Here is a 19,566-nt window from a genome sequence, read left to right on the forward strand (position 1 = left end):
CTCAGCGAGGGCAGGCAACGTCCCTCCCGCTTCGCCAACCCGCGCCCGTTGTCTTTCCGCAGGTCCGCGGGCCTCGACCTCGTTGGGTGGACCCGAGGCGCCAAAAGCCAATGGGTGTGCGGGGTGTGGCCTTTGACGTACGTCCGGACCTTCGGGTTCTGTGGGCGGGGACTCGGTGTCTAAGCCAATGAGAGCGCGGGGGCGGAGTCGCCCCGCATAGGGGCAGGAATAGGAGGCCGCGGAATCTGTGAGCGCTGCGGGGGCGGGGCGGGGCGGGCCCCTCCTTCACCCGCCCATCCCAAGGCTTCCAGGGTGGGGAGGGGGTCCCCGGCGTCCGGGACAGCTGGTCCCGGACACCGAGGCCAGTGTGGGGAGGGGCTCCGGACGCCCCGGTCAGAGGCAGGGGCAGGTCCAGGACACCGGGGTCTGGTCCTGAAGAAAGGAGGACCCGCCGCCCCTGGGTTCCCCGAGGCAGCTTCAGTTTGCCTTCGCAAGTAAACGGGGCCAGGCCCTTCCCTTTGGCCCTGGAGTGCTTGAAGTGTCCCATCCTGGTCCCCATGCACTCTTCTTTGTGGCCTCCTTTCACCAGCCGCCGGCCTGTCGCCATGCTGTCCCTGTGCCTGTGCCGGTCGTGGCACCGCAGCCCTGCCACCCGGCTCTTCTCAGCGGCCTCCGGGCAGCGGTGAGTCGGGGGCAGGGGGCAGGCCCCTATCATTCAGTGGGTTTCGTTGAGGAGGGCCTGCCCAGCTCCAGGCCTGGATCTAGGCGCTATGATGGTTGTGATCTCTGTACTCTGTGTCAGGTGCCTTACAGGCTAGTTTCAGGAAACGCTCGCCTTCACGACTGAGGACACGAGATCAAAGATTAAGGGATGACCCCCAAGATCATACAGCAAGTTAAGGGGAAGAAGTAGAGTTTGAGTCCAAGCCAAACTCCGTGCTCTTTTCATGACTGTAGTGATTGTCAAGCATCACTGTGCAACTCTGTGGGCGGGGGTGGGGTGGGGTGGGGGTGTGGCTTACAAATATGCAGATTCCCGGGCCTGGTTCTGGAGAGTCTGATGCGCAGGAATGAAGTGGGGCTCAGGAATCTGGTTTGGGGGGGGGTTTGCTTTTGCTTTTGTTTTTTTTTAAACAAGATTTCTGGGTATTTATGCAAGGGGTCTGAGGGCTACACACTGAAATGTTCTGATCTGCACCATACCTGAAATGCTCAAAAAGGGAGGGATGATTTGCAGGTGGAGCTCCCTTGGCCTCAGCTTCCTTACATCCTGGTTCCTTCCTTCCTTTCTTTTTCTTTCTGTTTTTCTTTTCCTTCCTTCTTTCCTTCCTTTCTCCTCTTTCTTTCTTCTGTCCTTTCTTCTTTTTCTTTTTTTTCCTTTTAGTCTTTCTTTCTTTCTCTTTCTTTGTTTTTCTTTCTCTCTCTTTCCTTCCTTCTTCCTCTTTCTTTCTTTCTTTTTTTTTTTTTTTTAAACCTCCTGGTTTCTGAGTTGAGGAGTGCGGTTGGTGAGGGGGGGCTGCTGGGAGGGGGAGGGGAGGAATATCCTCTGTGTTTCTACAGCCCCTGCAGTTTCTGGCCTATCTCCACAGGTCTGGCCCCAGGAACTACTATGAACTGTTAGGAGTGCATCCTGGTGCCAGCACTGAAGAAGTTAAACGAGCTTTCTTCTCCAAGTCCAAAGAGGTACCAGTGGTCCTAGATGGGGAGGAGGGACAGTCAGTCTGAGCTGGATAAGGTACATTTCAGATTCCCGGGAGAGGAGTTGGGTGGCTCAGTCTGGATGGTGCCACATCCCTCAGCATGCAGAGAATGGGAGTTGCCCCCAGGGCAGAGGTCTGGCCAGTTGGGAGGAAAGGTTGGGCCAGGAGCCAAGGATTCTGTGTGATGGGCTGGATGTGGTTCTTTTGAACTGCCTGCTCTTGAGAAAGCCTGGACCAGGAAATATAGTGAGAGCCAGGCAGCAGGTGGGGAGGGCTTGAACAGGGGAGGGGGCAGGAGTCTGTGCTTCCTTACTCTCTGGCCTTCTAGAAGGGTGGGCCTCCCTGAGAGGGAGGATTACTGGCCAGGCAGGGCCTCTGGGGATGGTTTGAGCCTTTGAGGGTGGACGTTACTGGGCTGGGTTCTGTGAAGGGAAATGGAAAGAGAGCTGACCGGAGTCCTGTCCCACCCCAGCTGCACCCCGACCGGGACCCTGGGAATCCAGCCCTGCACAGCCGCTTTGTGGAGCTCAGTGAAGCATACCAAGTGCTCAGCCGAGAGCAGAGCCGCCGAAGCTACGATCACCAGCTGTCCTCCGCAAGTCCTCCAAAGCCTCCAGCAACCGCGGCCCATGCCAGGTCTGCTCATCAGGCACACAAGTATCAGGCACACAGGTACAGTCGTCCTGCCCCTTGCTTGCCCCACCACCCCCAAGTCCCCTAGGGAGCCTCATCCCACACTTCCTTTCTCCTCCCTCCCAGCGGCTCCTGGGAACCCCCCAATGCCCAGTATTGGGCCCAGTTTCCCGGTGTGAGGCCTCAGGGACCAGAGTCGAGGAAGCAGCAGCACAAACAGAACCAGCGGGTTCTAGGATACTGCCTCCTGATCATGCTGGCAGGCATGGGTCTGCACTATGTTGCCTTCAGGTGACTCCCTGCCTTCCCCCTGGGCAGAGGGCGGAGGATGGTGGGGGGGGCTCAGTGTGGTCAGTCATACATCCACACCGCCTCTGGGGCCTGCACTTTTGTGTCTCTCCAGCTAAGAATGGCATGAAGTAGGTCTCCTGAGCATCATCTCCTGGGCAAAGGCAGCTCTGCTCCCACTAAAGGCTAATGTCATTTTCAGGTTTCTTGGCATTTGAGGGTAAATCTTTGGTGCTGCTGCCAGGGCGTGCTGGAGTCAAGCAAGATCACGCACAAGAAGGAAATATGTTGTAACTGGGCCTCACTGGCAACTGTCCTCACTTGTTGGGCAATCGGCTGTCTCCCTGCCACTCCTTTATGCATGCCGTGGGTACTGAGGTCTACAACAAAGATACCTAAGGGCTGATGCCCACAGCCAGCAGCCTGCTTAGCTCAGTGGTAGAGTGACGTGGACACCCTTTCTAGTCTCCTGTGAGGAGGAACACCCTGATGTTCGGAGCTGTGGTCATCCCCTTCAACAGGGAAGCCAGGGACCTGAGTCACCAGTGGACCCTGGAGAAGCCGCGGCCCTTCTGGGCCCCTCTCCCCACCTAGCACAGGCAGTTGGCCTGAGGTCCTCATGAATGAGGAGACCCTAGAGCGGCCTGGATGGCGTTGGGGTGTGTTTGGGGGGCCGCAAGGATTGGGATTAATTGTAACCCCCTTGCAGGAAGCTGGAGCAGATACACCGGAGCTTCATGGATGAAAAGGATCGGGTCATCACAGCCATCTACAATGACACACGGGCGCGGGCCAGGTCTGTCCCAGCTCCGTCCTGCCCTCTCCCTTCACTGTCCTGGCACCACTCTCTGGGGTGCTCTGTCCTGACCACCCAGGTGCTCTCCCCTGCAGGGCCAACAGAGCCAGGCTCCTGGAGAAACTGCAGGGGCAGCAGCTGCAGCCCCCACCTGGAGGCCCAGGGATCGCGCCTCCCAACACAGGCACCCGGCCGTGAGCCGCTCACTTGGACGCGGGCTGCCGGTTGTTCCCTCCTTGCTACCCCGCGGGACTTGCCACCCCTCGAAACGCGTGCAATAAAGTGCTTCTCAGAGCTCGAGTCCGGCTCCTTGCTTCAGGCCCAGCGGCCCCCTCCCGGGGCCTCGCCGGGTGAACCGCACCCCGCCCTCCGGGTCCTGGCGGCTGCGACCCGGGAGCCCGGCCCCCTGGGCGGTGCGTCCCCTTTCCCCTGCTGCGGCGGGAGGGGGGTGTGTGGAGGGGGCGGGTCCCCGCGGCGGCCTCGCCCCCCCCTCCCCCGCCCCGCCCCCGCCCCGCGGCCCGGTGGGGAGCGCGTGTCTGGGTCACATGAGCCGCCCGCCCGCCAGCCCGGGCCCGGCCCCCCGCCGCCCCCACCGTCCCCGCTGTCCCCGCCGCCGCCGCCCGCCGCCACCGGCCGCCCGCCCGCCCGGCTCCTCCGGCCGCCGCCGCGGCGCTGCGCTGCGCTGCCTGCGCTCAGGGCTCGGGAGGGGGCCGCGGAGGAGCGGTCCCCCGCGCCCGGCCCCCGCCCGGCGCGCCCGGGCCCGCGCCATGGGGCTCTGGCTGCCGCCGCCCCCCGCGCCACCGGGCTAGGGCGATGCGGGCGCCCCCGGCGCGCGGCCCCCGCGGGCACCATGAGCCCTCTGCTCCGCCGCCTGCTGCTCGCTGCGCTCCTGCAACTGGCCCCCGCCCAGGTACGTGCGTCCCCAACATCCCAACCGCTGGCCGTGCCCTCTCTCAAGGTTGGCGGAAATGCGGAGACGCGGATCGACCTCTGCCTGGGGGACCCGCGGGGTCGGGCTGCGGACCGGGGCGTGGCGGGGATCCGACCAGGGCATCCCCCGGGAAGAATCCCTCCCCGCAGGCCCGCCGAGCCGCGGGCCCGCCAACCCAACCCCGGGCCACTCCCCTGCCCCACCCCGTCCCCTGGGCTCGGCCGAGGGCGGAGCCGCTCGGTACCCTTAGGACTTGGTTCAGTGCCCACTGTGCCCCCTTCGGACCTGCCGCCTTCGAATCAGCGGGGCCACCAGGCTTGGAGATTGGATGCCACCGCTGCCGCCACCACTGTCCTAGCCTGGCTGGGGAGGGTCTCAGGTGGCCAGGAGAGGACAGGTTAAGCTAGAGTGACCCCAGAAGCAGAGCATCCTGGAAAAATGTCACAGAGCAGTTGAAGCCTTTTGATGGCAAGGGCAGAGCCCTGGGGACAGCCACAGGGCCAGCCCTTCCTTCAGTGCACCTTGGGTCCAGGTCCCTTCTCTCCTACAGGGCCCTGTGTCCCAGCCTGATGCCCTCAGCCACCAGAAGAAAGGTAATAGAAACAGTAACTCTGAGGTGCCTGGGTGGCTCAGTGGGTTAAAGCCTCTGCCTTCTGCTCAGGTCGTGATCCCAGGGTCCTGGGATTGAGCCCCACGTCAGGCTGTCTGCTTAGCGGAAAGCCTGCTTCCTCCTCTCTCTCTCTCTCTCTCTCCCTCTCTGCCTGCCTCTTTGCCTACTTGGGATCTCTGTCTGTCAAATAAAATCTTAAGAAAGAAAGAAACAAACAAACAGTAACTCCTGCACTGAGGAGGTCTGTCCATCACGTTGTGTGATCCCAGCCACTCTCCAAGACACAAACTCTTCTTCTGCCCATAAGAGAAAGTGGAAGCAGTGGGGTTCCTAGGTTCCTGGGCAGGGGAAGGCAGGTTGTGAGGGCAGAGAGAGGGCCAGTGGAGGGGGGCCGTGACACAGGAATTAGGAAGAACAGCTGCTGGGGGTTGTGGGGGGAGACAGGAACCAGGGAGGGGCTGCAGGAACCCCAGCGGGGTCTTAACCCTTGCGCATCTGCCCCCAGTGGTGTCCTGGATAGATGTGTATACCCGTGCCACCTGCCAGCCACGGGAGGTGGTGGTGCCCCTGACCGTGGAGCTCATGGGCACCGTGGCCAAGCAACTGGTGCCCAGCTGTGTGACCGTGCAGCGCTGCGGTGGCTGCTGTCCTGACGACGGCCTGGAGTGCGTGCCCACTGGGCAGCACCAAGTCCGAATGCAGGTGCTGGGGCCAGTGCAGTATGCCCAGCAGGGGGTGGAGTCTGGTGCTGGGGGTGGTGGCCCAACGGTGGGGGGGGCCGGGTTGGTACGGGGGGGGGGGGGGGGGGGCAATGGCCAGAGCCGCGGCTGGTGGGCGAGCTCCTCTCTCTCCAGCCCGTGGAACAGTCCCTTCCCCTGTCTCTCTCTCTCTCATTGTGTCTCACACTGTCTTCTCCTCCATCTCTGGAACACAGATCCTCATGATCCGTTACCCGAGCAGTCAGCTGGGTGAGATGTCCCTGGAAGAACACAGCCAGTGTGAATGCAGGTGCCAGCCAGGCCCCTCTTCTGAGCTCAGAGACCGGGTTCCCGGGGTTGGGGGGGGGTGTGGTGGCGCACATGGTGGTACTCCACAGTGGGGACCAGATTGCCAGGACTCCGACCGGGGTAGGCCTGGGATCTGGGGTAAAAGAGTAGGAGGCTTGGCTTTTCTGATCCTCTTCCTCCTCGTCGCTGTCTGTCCCTCTTACTTTTCAGACCAAAAAAGAGAGAGAGTGCTCTGAAGCCAGACAGGTGAGTCTCTTGGGCTCTCACTGGGTGGGGAGCCCAGGCCTAGCAGCCAGGATGAAATGTGTGGGTGGGTAGGGGTGTGAGTGTGTCAGGAAGCTGCAGTCCTGTCCCTTCTTTCTCCTCCCACTGTGCCCCCCCACCCCCTTTTCCTCTGCTCCCCAAGTCTGTGTGCTCTGGCCCAGCACCAGCTCCTGGGAAGACTTTTCTTGCCCACCCCAGACACATTGCTTCTCCTCCTAGGGCTTCCACTCCCCACCACCGCCCCCAGCCCCGCTCCATTCCGGGCTGGGACTCTGCCCCCGGAGCACCCTCCCCAGCTGACATCACCCATCCCACTCCAGCCCCAGGCCCCACTGCCCACGCTGCACCCAGCGCCGCCAGCGCCCTGACCCCAGGACCTGCCGCTGTCGCTGCCGACGCCGCAGCTTCCTCCGTTGCCAAGGGCGGGGCCTAGAGCTCAACCCAGACACCTGCAGGTGAGGAGCTACGGGTGGCATCTGTTTGGGAAGGCTACGGGGCCCCGGGAGCGGGTGCGGGGTGAGCCCTCCAGGGAACGGGAAGCTGCTGAATGTGCCGAACAAACATTTACCAAGCATCCGTGGGGAACGCAATCAGTGTAAACAGAATTCACGTTCTCATGGGGGAGGCAGACTTGAGGATATGGGAGGCCAGCAGAGGTCAAAGGTTGAGGTCAGGGGGCACCCGACATGGTCTCCCAGAGGTCAGAGAGGCCCCGAAGGTAACCTCAGCCTGCAGTCAAGACGAGAGAGATGGCTCTCCACTTGGTGAAGCTCTGGGCCCTCCTAAAAGCCTCCGTGGGAGACATTTGTCCCACCTTGGGGTCTCTGTGAGAGGCCAAAGGACACTGTGGAGTCCTTGTCCACCCTTGTCTGAGGTGCGTCTCAGCCACTCCTCCTTTCCACAGTGAGGCCATGGGGTGGCATCACGTGGGCAGGCCAGTTGGGGCTCCCCAGGAGTGGTAGAGAATGGGGTTCACAGAAGGTAACAAAGGGGTGAATGTAGAAAAGCAGGGGCCGAGTCGTGCCTGCGTGAACAGACCCCTTCCTCCCTCCCTCAGGTGCCGAAAGCTGCGAAGGTGACACGTTGCTTTTCAGACTCAGCCACTTGCCCTCACCAGCCACCCCTCTCCCAGAGGGGGACAAGAGGGCAGTATGTTGAGATGAGCCCAGTCGCAAGATCTCCATGTGGGCAGAAGCTGCTCCAGGCCCTGGGCCTCTCAGAGGACTTCCCAGCTGTCCCAGGTCTCTCCAAGGCTGCCATCCAACAGGGTGGACAGCTGGGCAAGGAGAGGTGCAGGCAGCACCAGGGGTCCCGGACTAACTCGAGAGAGAAGGGGTCCCGTCTCAGTGTGCGACCACCATGTACGAGTGAGCATCTTAACATCTGGCTCCGTCCCCTCCCTAAGAAGACACCGATCCTCCGCACATACTGGGAATTGGGCTTCGGTGTGAGAACTGTGACCCCCAAGCCTGATAAAAGAGATGGAAGGAGCTATCCCTGCCTGTGTCCCTGTTTGTCACTGTCCTGGCTGGGGCATTCAGACATTTGGCGTCACACCGCCTCCTGGAGCCAGAGCTGGTCTGACTCCCTTGTGTGATGGAGGAAGCGAGGCCTGAGGTCCCTCACCAGGTCACAGAGCCGGAAATCTGTATTCTTTGTAGTCTCTTGTCCCATCCGGGCCCTGTCCCTCCTGCTCAACACAGAGGCTCCTTTCTGGAAGGAGACGGCCTACTGTGAGCTTGACGTGGGACCCAGATCTGCGAAATGATCTTGGTTGTCACTGTCCCCTCTCGAGCCTAAGCTTCTACATGTGCACTTGGAGGGAATGGATGAGTGGCCCCCATCCTTGGGCTCCAGGAAAGTCTGAGTATGTCTTCCCTTAAGAGAAAAACCCATCCTCTCGGCTGGGCAGGACCCTCTATATGTAACCTACTTCCTCTAGCTTAACTCTGAAGCCACGCACTGCCCTGTCCCCACCTCCCTGAAAGGGAAGTACCAAAGGGCTGTGGTTGGTGGGCTCGGTTTGAGAGATAGATCTCTTCAACCCCAACCACATGGTTTTCTCCACCTTCACCTCCCTTCCCCTTGGGCTCCCCTCACCAGCCCCTGCTTGGGACTCTCCTGACTTTTGTCTGACCCAGCCTAAGCTCAGTGCCTGGCCCTCCTCCTGCGGCCTCTAGTGTTCCTGGGGTGGAGCTCAGGGTGGGGGGGTGGGGTGGTGCGGGGAACCAAAGGCCAACCTTGGGGACCCAGTGCTTTGCCTTGCTGAGAGAGGACATTCAGGGGGAGAGGTTAATCCTAAATGGTTACCCTAATGGAGAGCTTCTCTGAGGTGTGAGATTGGAGGGCATGGTAGTGATCTTATTGGGCCCAAGGCAGGAGTGGGGTTCAACCAGAAGAGACAATTCCTGTGACTACCGATTTCAAATCATTTTTCTCAGCTATGCTGTCACTGAAAATGCCATAGCTCAATGGAAGTGGGACAGATGAAGGCTAGAGACCCAAGAGCGGCTCCCTCCTAGCCCACTTAGTGCTGGAGACACACAGTGCTTCATATGTGCCCCCTCCCTTAGTCCTCAATTCTAAGGTTGGCGCCGCTGATTAGCTTCCTTTTTTAATTGACGAACAGGATCAGAGAGGCTGATCGACCAGGGGTGTGACCTCCAGCTAGTTGTCTCTAACAGCCGGTTTAGGTTTCATTGCCTCCCAACTACACGTTCATTACTTCAACTGAGAGATGTTGACCGCGCACTGCTGGGTGCTGGGGCACCTGAAAATACCAGTCTGGTTGGGGGAACCGGCCCAACCAGACCACTGCCATCGCGACTCCGGTCAGCGCGTGGCAGGCAGAGGCAGGTCTGGAGGCCAGCGCGGAGCAAAGGGAGAGCATTAGCCGCTGGCCAGGGCCTGCTGGATCCCCTCATGGCCGCAATCCCACAGTGGCCCTGTCAGGTGGGTGCTGCCCAGCCCGGGGTACAGAGACTCCAGATCCTACCGGGCCCAGGAACTCGCTCAAGGTCACATTGCCAGTCAACGGCAGATCGCAAATTCAAACCCAAGTCTGAACCCCAGGCTCCTTCCACTGCAACGAACTGGAGATTGGGGATCACGAAGTGGCCCAGGGACAAACCGGAACGCTTGGGAGAACCTGGGAATGAATAAAATGGCGTCTCAAGACCCCCTCCGGGAAGCCCCGTCCGCCTGACCTCAATTTCACCTCGACCGGAAGTGCCGAAGGCACTTTAGGAAGTAACTTTCACCTAACCTTACCGACTACCCAGCCACCGGAAGCAGCGCGTCATCACGTGTTGGCGCGAGGGCGGGGCTGGGGGAAAGGCCGCCCCACCGGGCGTGTGGCAGCGGGTTTCGCACAGTCCAATGAGGGCGGGCGGCGTGGCCGGGCCGGGTAGCGACGATGACGCGCCTGCGCAGAGGCAGCAGCACGACTGGGGTTGACTCCGGGGGCGCGGCGAGGAGGTGAGCGGGGGCCACAGCCCGGGCTGGGGGGAGCCGGGTGCAAGGGGGCAGGCTGGATCAGGTCGGGCAGGAGCGGGCCGGGGCTCCGAGCATCAACGAGGGATAGGTTAGGAGGAAATTGGGAGTTGGGGTCGGAGCTGTCTGGGGATGCCGCAGGGGGAGGGTTCTCACGCCGCACGGGGCGGAGCCCCGGGAGTCGGGGCGGGACGTGGAACAGAGACGGGTGGAACCTCTGATCTGGTTCCAGTAGAAGGCGGAACTCCGGGACTGGGGGCGGAGCTAGGATCGGTGGGGGGCGGAGCCTGGTCTTTGGAGGAGGAGCTGGAACAGGCGGAAGGCGGAGCCTCGGGTGTAGAGACCGAAAGGGACGGAGCTCAGGCGCTGGGGGCGGGCCTTCAGCCGGTGAGTGGCGTGGCTACCGTTCAGGAAAAGGGGTCTGGTTCTGTCGAGGGTGGGGCTCCAGAGCAGGGGGCGGAACTACGTCCTCTAAAGGGTGGGGTCAAGGAGTCAAGCGAAGGGGTAGGCCCAGGTAATGGCCCGGGGCGTCCACGCGGGGGCGGCCTCCGTGGGGGCCGGGCCTGGGGACGCGGTAGGCCGAGAACTCCCCCTGGAGAGGTGGTGTGGGTGGAGCGGGCTCGGCGGCCACCCGACACGGGACCAGTCTGGGTACCCCGCAGGCCCCCGAGGGCTCAGAGCTGGGGCGGCGCCCCTGGCGGAGGCACAGGCCCGGCCTGGGGGGTTCCTCCGGAGGATCGGGGCTCCCCGGAGCCATCCAGCGGCGATGTGTGGGTCCCTCGGGGCAGGCCCCCTGCAGCGGCCGCAGAAGTGTGGGTGTGCTGGGCGGGGGGCAATTGGGTGTGGCGTGAATGGGGTCGCCCTGTCGAGGCAACTGCTGGACAGCCAGATAGGGTCTGGACTTTGCGTAAAGGTACGGGTGGGAACTGAAGAGTGGAGCTGGGGACCGGGAGGGAAGGAAGGGCTGGGGGTGAACAAAGGGGCGGGGCCCTGGCTGCTGTGGCCTCCCCTGACCCCCTCCCCCCGCTTCTGGGGTCCTCGGGCAAGCCCCCTTCTCACTGGACTGGTAAGTGTGGCCGCGAAGCCCCGGGGGATGGGGTGGTGACACGGGACAAGGGGATCCCCACGGGCAGGCAAGTTACGGTGGGGGTGGAATTCTTCTGGAACCTGCCCCTATTCCATGCCTTCCCCACCCTACCCTCCGGTCGGTTGGTCGGTCGGTCGGGGTCTGTCCCCGCAGAGACATGAGGCTGAGCTGGGTCCTGACAGTACTGTCCATCTGCCTGAGCGCCCTGGCCACTGCTGCGGGGGCGGAGGGCAAACGGAAGCTGCAGATCGGGGTCAAGAAGCGGGTGGACCACTGTCCCATCAAATCGCGCAAGGGGGACGTCCTGCACATGCACTACACGGTGGGTGAGGGAGTGGGTCATTTGGCGTGGGTGGGGCTTCTGGGGACCTGAGAAGACTTGGAAGCCAGATCCCTCAGCCTACAAGGTGGGTGACCTTGGGCACGTCCCCTTTCCCTTTTACGTAGTTTCCATAGTTCTCCCCTGCTGTTCACTGCCTGATCCCCAGGTTGGCACCAGCAAGCAGTGAGTGTCCTATGAGCTGCCCACCCAAGGCTCTGTCCCCTTCTAGGGCTATGGCTGCCAACGGGGAAATGGGGAGCCAGCTTGGGGAGAGCAGCTGGGTGGGGAGGTATCTCAGAGTGGACCCTCCTCTTCACTGGCCTTTCCATGGTCCCACAGGGGAAGCTGGAAGATGGGACGGAATTTGACAGCAGCCTGCCCCAGAACCAGCCCTTTGTCTTCTCCCTGGGCACAGGCCAGGTCATCAAGGGCTGGGACCAGGGGCTGCTGGGGTGAGTCAGGGGGCCGTGGGTGTGGTCCATGAGGTTGACTGTGGGAGGCAAGCCCCAGGGATGGGGTGGGGGACAGGGAACCTGGGTGCTTGCCCTGTGCAGATCTTGTGTTGTCCTGCAGGATGTGTGAGGGAGAAAAACGGAAGCTGGTGATCCCATCAGAGTTGGGTAAGAGGCCCTTCCTGAGCCTGAATGGGGGAGTTTAGGGTGTGTGTCTGGGGAAGGGTGAAGTCTGGCTCAGCCTCTGCATTGATCTCCACCCCATCCATTCATTATGGCACATGCCTCTTCCAAGTCTAACCATGCCCAGCAGTGAGAACAGGGCAAGACCCCTGGGACACTTGATTCTGGAACCCGCTCTCTGCCCCCTACCTGACCTTTTGTAGCCCCTTGCCGTCTCCATTACACGTTCTCCATTTCTCGCTTTCTTGTTGAGATGGGCAGAGGCCTGGCTTCAGGCTGGGTGTCTGCAGTACACCTCTCCCTTGGCCTGGTTACACCTCACTGTTTCTTTGTGCATCTTTGACAGGGTACGGAGAGCGGGGAGCTCCCCCAAAGATTCCAGGTAATATACCTCCCTGCCCCCCAGGGTCCTGCACCCATCTTGTTTCCCTGTGGTCCTGATTCTCATTCTGTCCCTTCTTCTCCCCTGCAGGCGGCGCAACGCTCGTGTTCGAGGTGGAGCTACTCAAAATCGAGCGACGCTCAGAACTGTAGCAAAACTGGGAAGGGGCAGTGGAGAGGCCCCCATCAGGGACCAGACTGTTTAAAAAAAAAAAAAAATACAAAAAACAAAACCCTTAATGTCTGTGAAGTGAGCCTGTGTGTATTTGTGGGCCCCAAGAGACTGAGAACCCACAGCTTCAGCCAGTACCCCTTCCCCCTTAGCACCACTGACCCATCTTCTTGCCTTGGGTGTAGGCTCACTGGCATGGGGATCACAGTGGCCAGGCCCTAGGTGGCATGGTGGGCGGCCCCTGGCCCAGAGGAAAAGGAGTGTTCTTGCCTGCCAACAGCAACACCACTTCCCCCAGTTCCCAGCCACTTCCAGCTCTTGGTCTGGGAGCCAGCACTGGGCTATCGCCATGGCTACATGGCCCTCAGGAAGGCCTGCGGTCACCTGGGAAGACGCTGAGCTGGCAGCAGTCCAGTCATGGAGCAGTGTGTCCCCCCTAAAAGAGACCAGCTGAGCCTGTGAGCTGCACCAAAGGCATATCCTAGCTTTATTAAAGGGCCGCGCCGCAGAGTCAATATAAAAACACAAAAAGTCCCATCAGTTTAATAACAATAAAAAACCCCAAAAATGGAAAACTGAGGGGGCAGGGAAGAGGCCCCTGGGCCAGGGGCACGAGGAGCCCTGCTCATGGCACCAGGCCTGGCCGCAGGGCCCCCCCGGGTATTGCTGTTGCTACGAGGTCGGGGGGCAGCGATTGTCCTGTGGGAGCCACCATTCACCGGGGTCAAGGACCCTTATTTCTTCTGGGGTGTGCTCAGCTTCTGCATGCCCCGGATCTTGTCCAGCAGGCCAGAGATGAAGGCCTGAACAGAAGGGAGGGCATTAGGGAGACCAGACCGCATGATGACAAACCCAGGCACCTCTCACCCCAGCCTCTGGGGAAACCACTTACTTACCTCAGTGGGTTTGTAACAGTCAACCAGCAGCTCCTAGGAGGGCATGGTAGGGGGTAAGTACAGCTGTGAGTTCTAAGACACAGGGACCTAAAGTTCACCTGTACCCACTTCCAAGGGACTGGGGCCACTCCCAAGGCACAGATGATGTCACAGCCATTCAACAGCTGGGCAAGCACCATTTGCCCCATTTGACGGAGGCAGAAGCCAAGGCTCACCATCACAGAGCTGAATGACTACAACCAAAGAAGGCCTAAATCTAGAGACTTGCTTACCCAAGGGGCAGTGCCTCCAGGCAGCCCTTTCCTCCCTGATCTCCCCTACCTACAGTCCTGCTGTCTCTCCTAGTCCCTCTCTCACCTTGACCCTGGCAGCCCGGGTATCATCACTCTCCATGTCCAGGAGTTCGTCCACATCAATCTCCAACTCTGGGATCTCCTCCTCCTGGGGTGGGGGTGGGGGAGGAGGGAGAGACAAGGGCCTGAGTTGGGAGAGAGGGTGTGAGCTCTAGCTGGGGCCCCTGCCCAACCGCGGGATGAGCCAGCCTTCTTCGCCCAGTAGACAGCGGCAGCTGTCCGAGGAAGAAAACAGATCAGGCCTGTGCCAAGGCAAAATGCCCAACGGGGAGGGGGGGGGAGCTTCCTGTCCCTGCCAGTTGGGCACCGTGGGTGCCAGACAGGGCCAGACAGCTAGGGCTGGCGGACCCTGGGCTGAGAACCCTGCAGATGTGTTGCCCCAACTTCCCGCCCCCCACCCAAGTCAGCGCACAGGTGGGGCCAGCTGTCTCAACTCCTCACAGCTCCTACCCTTCCCCCAAACACCTGTCACAGCTTCCCAGGAGTGGGGAGGAAGTAAAGGGTGAGGGGTCAGTGGGAAGGACCCAGGGCTGGTAAGGGGGAAACAAAGAGCCTATGCTTTGCTGAGGGGGGGGTGCCTGCCAACCCTCCCCCCCAGGAAGCCTCTATCCAGTCTTGAGCCAGCTGCATTCCAGGGCTGGTCTAGGGTAGGCAGCAGCACAGGGCAAGACCACTCCTCCACCCTGCCCCCCAGGGGCCTGAGTCACCGTTTGAGCAAGGAAGGAGTCATGGGGTGGAGAACCAGAACCCAGAGGAAGGCTACTTGCTCCTACACCAAAATGGAGCGGCAGGCTGGCCCATTAGAACAGCCCAGACCCTGTACGATCCCACCAGGCTCGTGCCTTTTAACCAGATACGGTTAGCAAGCACCAGGTAGGTCTCTTTGCACTGCCCGCCCAGGCTAGCCTCCTGCCCATGCCTCAGGCTATCCCTTGAGGCTTCTAGAAGACCCCTAAGCTTGACCACAGTAGGGACATGAGAGAGTCACGAGGGAGAAGACTGGAGTGACTTAAGGTCAGACAAGAAAGAGCACACACTGGGGGCGGGGAGTATAGAAAGGGAGGGGAGCGCGCGGAAGCGGAGCGCCCATTGACTCTGGGTGACAGGCAGGCGCAAGGTGGGGTTCCCAAGCAGTCCGACTAGGGAACGATCTTAGGGTGTCAGCGCAGAATAGGGGACACACCTGGCAGTCGTAGAGGCGAGTGAGCTGCTCCAGGATCCACTCCTCCAGGTTGAGGCGCTTCCGTAGCTCCTTGCGGTCGTACTTGACTGTGACCTTCCCTTGGCGCCTCACTGGGCCCTCGTCGTCCGCGCCGCCCGGGCCCTCGCCTGCAGCCCCAGGGGGGCTCTGGAAGTAGACGCGGGGCCCTGGGCCACCACTGCCTGGTCCGGGGGCCGGGGCCGCCAACGCCGCGCCCCCCGCGGGGCCGCTGTCCGCCATGGCGGCCGCCGGGGCCACGTGCGAGCGTCGGGCCCCTCCCTGCGCCGCCGCCTCCGGGACGCCCGCCGGCTGGCTCCGGGCCGCTGGCTCGGGTTAGCTTGCGGGCTCGGCTCCGCGCGGCTCGGCGGCGAGGGCGGCGGCAGGGGCGCCCGGGGGCAGCTGCAGCATGCGGAGCCCCCGGGCCTGGCCTGGCCGCGCCCCGCCCCCTCCCTGCCTATCCGCCCGCCCTTTGTCCCCCGCGGCCGCCGCCCGAGCCGCCGCAGCCGCCGCCGAAGCCGCTTTCTCTGTCTCGCTTGCTTCCCCCGCCCCCCGACCACACCCCCTTAAAGGGCCAGTCCCTCTGCAGGTCCCTCACTCCCACCCGCCCCCGGGCAGGGTATAGGGGAGGGTCTAGCAGTCAGGGGTTTGGGCCTGGCCGTTTGATAATCCTTTTTAACCTTCCCGCCTCAATCCTGGCGTTTTAGGCGCCCGGTACCGGGATTTGGGCTTCTGCCGGGATCCTAGTGTTCTGTCCTTATTGACGCAAAAAGAGGGGTCATCTGGGAATGGAGGGGTGTGGGCAGTATGTGCAGGGCGGGGGTCTGGAGAGGAGACGTGGGAGCCCCCACGGTCTGGATCCTCCGGTCCTTGCTTGGCCAGAGGAGGGCAAGCAGCCTCCTCCGCCGTAGACCGACACGTGGACCAGGTTCCTAAGGGTGGAGGGGCGGAGAAAGTGGACAGGAGCTGCGCAGGTCCCCAGAGGCCCTACTGGGCGAGGACACACAGCCCCCATGGTGGAGGCCCAGGTTAGGGGCGAGCGGAACCGGCTGAACGGCCTGGAGGGCTAGACCCTAAGCTGCCACCGCCCACCGGCCAAGATGGCGGCGGAAATGGAATTATGGGAAATGTAGTTCCCGGAGTCTGGCCGGGCCTGTCCGCCCCTCCCCCTCAGCGGGGCCAGAGCGGGGAAGCGCAGGACTTGTTTGGGGCGCCCTCGTTCGGCTGGCTTCCACAGGGCGCGGCCAGCCGCTCCTCACCGCACCCCCCTCCCCGCAACCTCTGTGTGTACAAAGAGTTAACTCAGGAGTAAAGAGCCGGGAAATGGGGGGGCGGTATCCCCGATAATAAAAATGATAATAACAGCTGACCCATAAAAAGCCTTCGTCCGGTCAGTTTCACACAGTTGGCTCCAGCTTGAGACCACCTCATTCGCTCTCCCACAGATCGTTGCCCTGCCGCATCTCTGTCCTTCAGCTCTCACAGGCGCCTTACCTGGCCCACCATGTCATTTCCGCACCCCGCGAGATCACCCCTATCTCTGCATGGTCTCTCTCCTTCATGGCATCTCTGTCTCCCACTTCTAGACTATGTGCTCCGTGGGGCCAAGAGCTGTGTGGCCCTTGTTTACTGCTGGTGCCCAACGTGGAGTGACCGGCTGGGCTTCAGACCCCCGCGTATGGAGTAGATGACCCGATTCTTGCAGAACTCCCAGCGCCGCGGGTGTCAGACTTGTAACTGTTGGCTGAACACGTGACTGGATGAAAGAATGAATGGCTTTCTCTGTGCCTGGCATTTCCTCAGAAGCCTGTGGCCGAGATTCAGTGAGAAAATACGTGGAAGGATCAAAGACAGGACCACAGAGGTCAGCTTGTGAACTGAGCTTGTGAACTCAGCCCCTCTGAGATGCTTCCATGGACGGCAGGCTCGCCCTCCCCAGACCCAGGCTGATTCTCAGCATCTGAGGACCAGTGAGTGGTTCTGTCCCAGCCTCTCGAAGACACCTTCTCTCTGGATGTCAGAGAAGCCCACTGCAGTAGAAAGGGCTCAGAGAGAGGCTGTAACTGGCCCAGGGTCACACAGCTGGTGCTGCCGTCAAACTCGAAGCCAGAACTTTGAGCTTACCCTGTCGCTGGGAAGAAGAGATGATGAACGCAGAGGGTGAGAATGGTATGTGTTGCAGGAGCGGCAAAGTGGGCTTCTGCCTGCAGGGCCTGGGTTGGGGGCAGGCTCTCAGGGCTCATCCCAGGGCCCAGGGCCCGTTGAGCAGGCTCATGCCTCCTCCCTCCCCAGCCCTTCTCCTGGCCTTACCTTCCTGTCCACCCACCTGGGGCAGCCTGTGGAGGGCTGACCCTTGCTCTTGCATATCAGGCAAGACCCATTCTTTTCACCAGGAGCCCCATCCCTGGCCTGGCCTCCCCGCCTGGCCTGTGGGAAGAGCAAATTCCCTACCACACCCCACCTCACCCACCAGGGCAGGTCTGCACTCTCAACCACAGCATTGCTTCAGGCCTTAGGGGTGCTCATAGTTAAGAGGGGCACCCCTGGGGTTTCTCTGGGCAGGGTGGGGAGGAGCTGGAGATGCTCTTCCTGAAATTCCCTCTCTCCATTTTCTATGCCATTCCCACTGCTCTGGTGCCTGCTCCCTCCCTTCCCAGGGTGGCCAGGCTGGCTTGCAGCCTTGTGGAAGGCTGGGCTGTCCTGCACAGCCCCCTGGAGTGGAAGAACTGGGTTCAGATCCTCGCTCTGCCCAGCACATTGCAAGGCCGTGGACCTGTCACTTACCTGCTCTGAGCCTCTTCTGGGGGGCTGATTTTACTAATCTCTGGTGTCTGGGGGCCCGAGAGCTCAGTGCTGAGGGCCTACATCCCAGCCCTTGCTCTCCTGCCTAAGCCCTCCTGGGACTGGAGTGTGGGGCGGCCGCGGCTCCTCATCCTGCCAGCCTCAGACTGTGGCCTCCCCAGCCCCACCCGACCTGAGGTTTCAGCCCCCTCTCCACCAGAGTGCTGCCAAGGTTGCTTTCAGCACCTCTCCGGAAGCACAGGCCCTGGAGAGGGAGGGTCCCGTGGGCCAAGACCCGCTCTCTTAATCCCTTAATCGAGGGTAGAGGCGGAAAGGCTGCGTTCTTTCCACCATTATTACAGCTTGCCGAGAAACCCTATTACCATTACCAAGACTGGAAGAAAGTGTCCGAGGAGGAAGGAGCCCTTTAATGGGGGCTACCCTGGCCTCAGGGGACATGGGGTGGAGATGGGGGTGGTAGGAGGGAGAGGCTCAGGCTCAGGAAACAGGCTCTCATCCTGTTTTCCAAGGAGCTGCTGCCCAGTGTATCTATGAGGCATCCCTGTCCAAGGTCTAGAGCCCCAGCTCTGCCCCAACTAGCCCCAGCACTGGCTAGCAGGCCCCCTGCTTCAGAGCTGATCTGTGCCCTTTCCTCTTCCTCCCTGATGTCCCCCAGTCTGCTCGCACACTCAGGTGTCCAGCTGCCTGCAGCTGGGGGCATCTTGTACCCATTTTTTTATTTCATGCTCCCACAATCTCCAGTTTCTGGACAAGGTGACTGAGGCACAGAAGGGCTAAGTTCTGCTGGTAGACTTGAACCCATGCCTGGGGGAGCAAAGGCCAGCCCTCACCACCCTACATGGTTCTGCCCAATGAGACCTGGTGTTCTCCGGATCTTTGAGCTTATGGCTCTGCTGTTCTTGTGAGAGAGGACTAGGGGATCACACATTCTGTCCCCCTTTCTTTGTCTCAAGGGCAAGGAGTGGAGGCAGGATGAGTCAGCCTTCAAGTCAGAGGGCTAAAATCCTCCTGCAAAGTTGTGTGACCTTGGGCAAGTCTCTTCAACTCTCCTGGCCCCTAGGGGAAATACTTATCCCACCCCACAGGATCTCTGCCAAAGGCAAGGAGATTCCTTAGGTTAGAGTTGGTGTCCAACAAGGTGGAGATTTTGAGGATGGCCAGCGCCAGGCTGGGCTCCCCTTAGGAACCTGAGAGCCTGGGGCCAGGGGGCCTGCAGGGCCCGCTCTTCCTTGGCTGACCCCTCCTCCCCCAGAACCAGCTCTAGTCTCTTTCTGGGTTTCTAGGTGACTTGGCTGGCCCCTCTGGATGAGTTCTACTTTAAACCTACTGCTGCTAGTGTCTCTGTATTGGGGGGGCTCCCACAGGGGCCCCCAGGCAGGAGCCCCCCCCCCCCAGCCAAGCCCTGCGGGAGGGGCTGCAGCCCCTACCTATTCCAGTGCCCATGCGCCTTCCCCCCTCCCATCCCTGGAGCACCGATTTCAGGGCACCTGCTGTAGGCCAGGCACCGGAGCCCCTCCTCAACCCTCCCTTGTCCATGGACACCTGCGAGGCTTCTGAACCCTCTGGGCAAACGAGCAGTTGTCTCCTTCGCAGGGTTCATTAGGAAGCCCCACAGGGACAGGGCCCAGTTTGAGTCATGGGGGTCTACAGAACAGGAAGTGGGCTGTTCTAGGGCTCACACTGGAAGACCAGGATGCTTAGGTCCTTAAAGAAGGCAGCAGGCGCCCGGCCTCCCCAGGCTAGGGACGGGGGAGGGGTGCCTGCCGGCAGGAGGCCCATTAGCTGGCTAAGTGCTCCCCGGGAGGGGGGACCGAGCTGCTGCAGGAGTGGGGTGAGGGGAAGTGAGGGCGGGGGTGGTGGGGTGGGAGTGGCTTTTCTTGCACTCAGTTAAGTGCTGCTGGAGTGTGGTGGGGGCAAGGCTCTGCCCCCCCCCCCCCCCGCCCGCCCATGCCTGGCCCTCCGATAGTACCCTAGCCCCGTCCCTCGGAAACCTAAGCCG

General features: G+C 61.4%; 3 protein-coding genes across 14 annotated transcripts; 2 read left to right on the top strand and 1 right to left on the bottom strand.

The window, feature by feature from the left end:
* Positions 1-62: 62 nt before the first annotated feature.
* Positions 63-7,723, top strand: VEGFB (vascular endothelial growth factor B). 6 transcript variants are annotated; one of them, XM_082748229.1, is made up of 13 exons: positions 63-137; positions 590-682; positions 1,590-1,683; positions 2,173-2,372; positions 2,460-2,624; positions 3,331-3,417; positions 3,513-4,327; positions 4,899-4,941; positions 5,464-5,660; positions 5,893-5,966; positions 6,176-6,211; positions 6,449-6,684; positions 7,287-7,723. In XM_082748229.1, the coding sequence occupies exons 5-12, from the start codon at positions 2,612-2,614 to the stop codon at positions 6,660-6,662; spliced, it is 1,479 nt and encodes a 492-aa protein (XP_082604355.1). In that variant the 5' UTR covers positions 63-137; positions 590-682; positions 1,590-1,683; positions 2,173-2,372; positions 2,460-2,611; the 3' UTR covers positions 6,663-6,684; positions 7,287-7,723. The 6 variants fall into 6 exon arrangements, with proteins under 6 accessions (XP_082604355.1, XP_082604354.1, XP_082604357.1 ...); XM_082748228.1 differs by lacking the exon at positions 63-137 and adding an exon at positions 200-247; XM_082748230.1 differs by lacking the exons at positions 63-137; positions 590-682 and adding an exon at positions 1,021-1,237.
* Positions 7,724-9,534: 1,811 nt separating this feature from the next.
* FKBP2 (FKBP prolyl isomerase 2) lies at positions 9,535-12,386 on the top strand (the record flags this gene model as incomplete). 7 transcript variants are annotated; one of them, XM_082748270.1, is made up of 6 exons in its annotated part: positions 9,535-9,706; positions 10,962-11,130; positions 11,470-11,582; positions 11,704-11,750; positions 12,112-12,147; positions 12,238-12,386. In XM_082748270.1, the coding sequence occupies 6 exons, from the start codon at positions 9,645-9,647 to the stop codon at positions 12,297-12,299; spliced, it is 489 nt and encodes a 162-aa protein (XP_082604396.1). In that variant the 3' UTR covers positions 12,300-12,386. The 7 variants fall into 7 exon arrangements, with proteins under 7 accessions (XP_082604396.1, XP_082604398.1, XP_082604397.1 ...); XM_082748272.1 differs by lacking the exon at positions 9,535-9,706 and adding an exon at positions 9,737-10,108; XM_082748271.1 differs by lacking the exon at positions 9,535-9,706 and adding an exon at positions 10,102-10,235.
* Positions 12,387-12,782: 396 nt separating this feature from the next.
* Positions 12,783-15,215, bottom strand: PPP1R14B (protein phosphatase 1 regulatory inhibitor subunit 14B). The gene is made up of 4 exons (XM_082748283.1): positions 14,751-15,215; positions 13,572-13,655; positions 13,215-13,247; positions 12,783-13,121 (listed from the first exon to the last, which is right to left on the bottom strand). Exons 1-4 carry the CDS (start codon positions 15,006-15,008, stop codon positions 13,053-13,055), a joined length of 444 nt encoding a protein of 147 aa, XP_082604409.1. The 5' UTR covers positions 15,009-15,215; the 3' UTR covers positions 12,783-13,052.
* Between the last annotated feature and the right edge of the window lie 4,351 nt (positions 15,216-19,566).

The sequence above is a fragment of the Mustela nivalis genome, assembly GCF_964662115.1.
Source record: "Mustela nivalis genome assembly, chromosome: 9".
Taxonomy (NCBI): Eukaryota; Metazoa; Chordata; class Mammalia; order Carnivora; family Mustelidae; genus Mustela; species Mustela nivalis.

What these genes read in the sequence shown, in the direction of transcription:
- VEGFB (XM_082748226.1), top strand. Translation starts at nt 2,330, where the DNA reads ATGCCAGGTCTGCTCATCAGGCACACAAGTATCAGGCACACAG. An exon ending in CACAAGTATCAGGCACACAG is followed by an intron (nt 2,373 to 3,330) that starts GTACAGTCGTCC and finishes ACCCCCTTGCAG; the next exon opens with GAAGCTGGAGCAGATACACC. An exon ending in GACACACGGGCGCGGGCCAG is followed by an intron (nt 3,418 to 3,512) that starts GTCTGTCCCAGC and finishes TCTCCCCTGCAG; the next exon opens with GGCCAACAGAGCCAGGCTCC.
- PPP1R14B (XM_082748283.1), bottom strand. Translation starts at nt 15,008, where the DNA reads ATGGCGGACAGCGGCCCCGCGGGGGGCGCGGCGTTGGCGGCCCCGGCC. An exon ending in CCCGGGCTGCCAGGGTCAAG is followed by an intron (nt 13,248 to 13,571) that starts GTGAGAGAGGGA and finishes ATGCCCTCCTAG; the next exon opens with GAGCTGCTGGTTGACTGTTA. An exon ending in ACTGTTACAAACCCACTGAG is followed by an intron (nt 13,122 to 13,214) that starts GTAAGTAAGTGG and finishes CCTTCTGTTCAG; the next exon opens with GCCTTCATCTCTGGCCTGCT.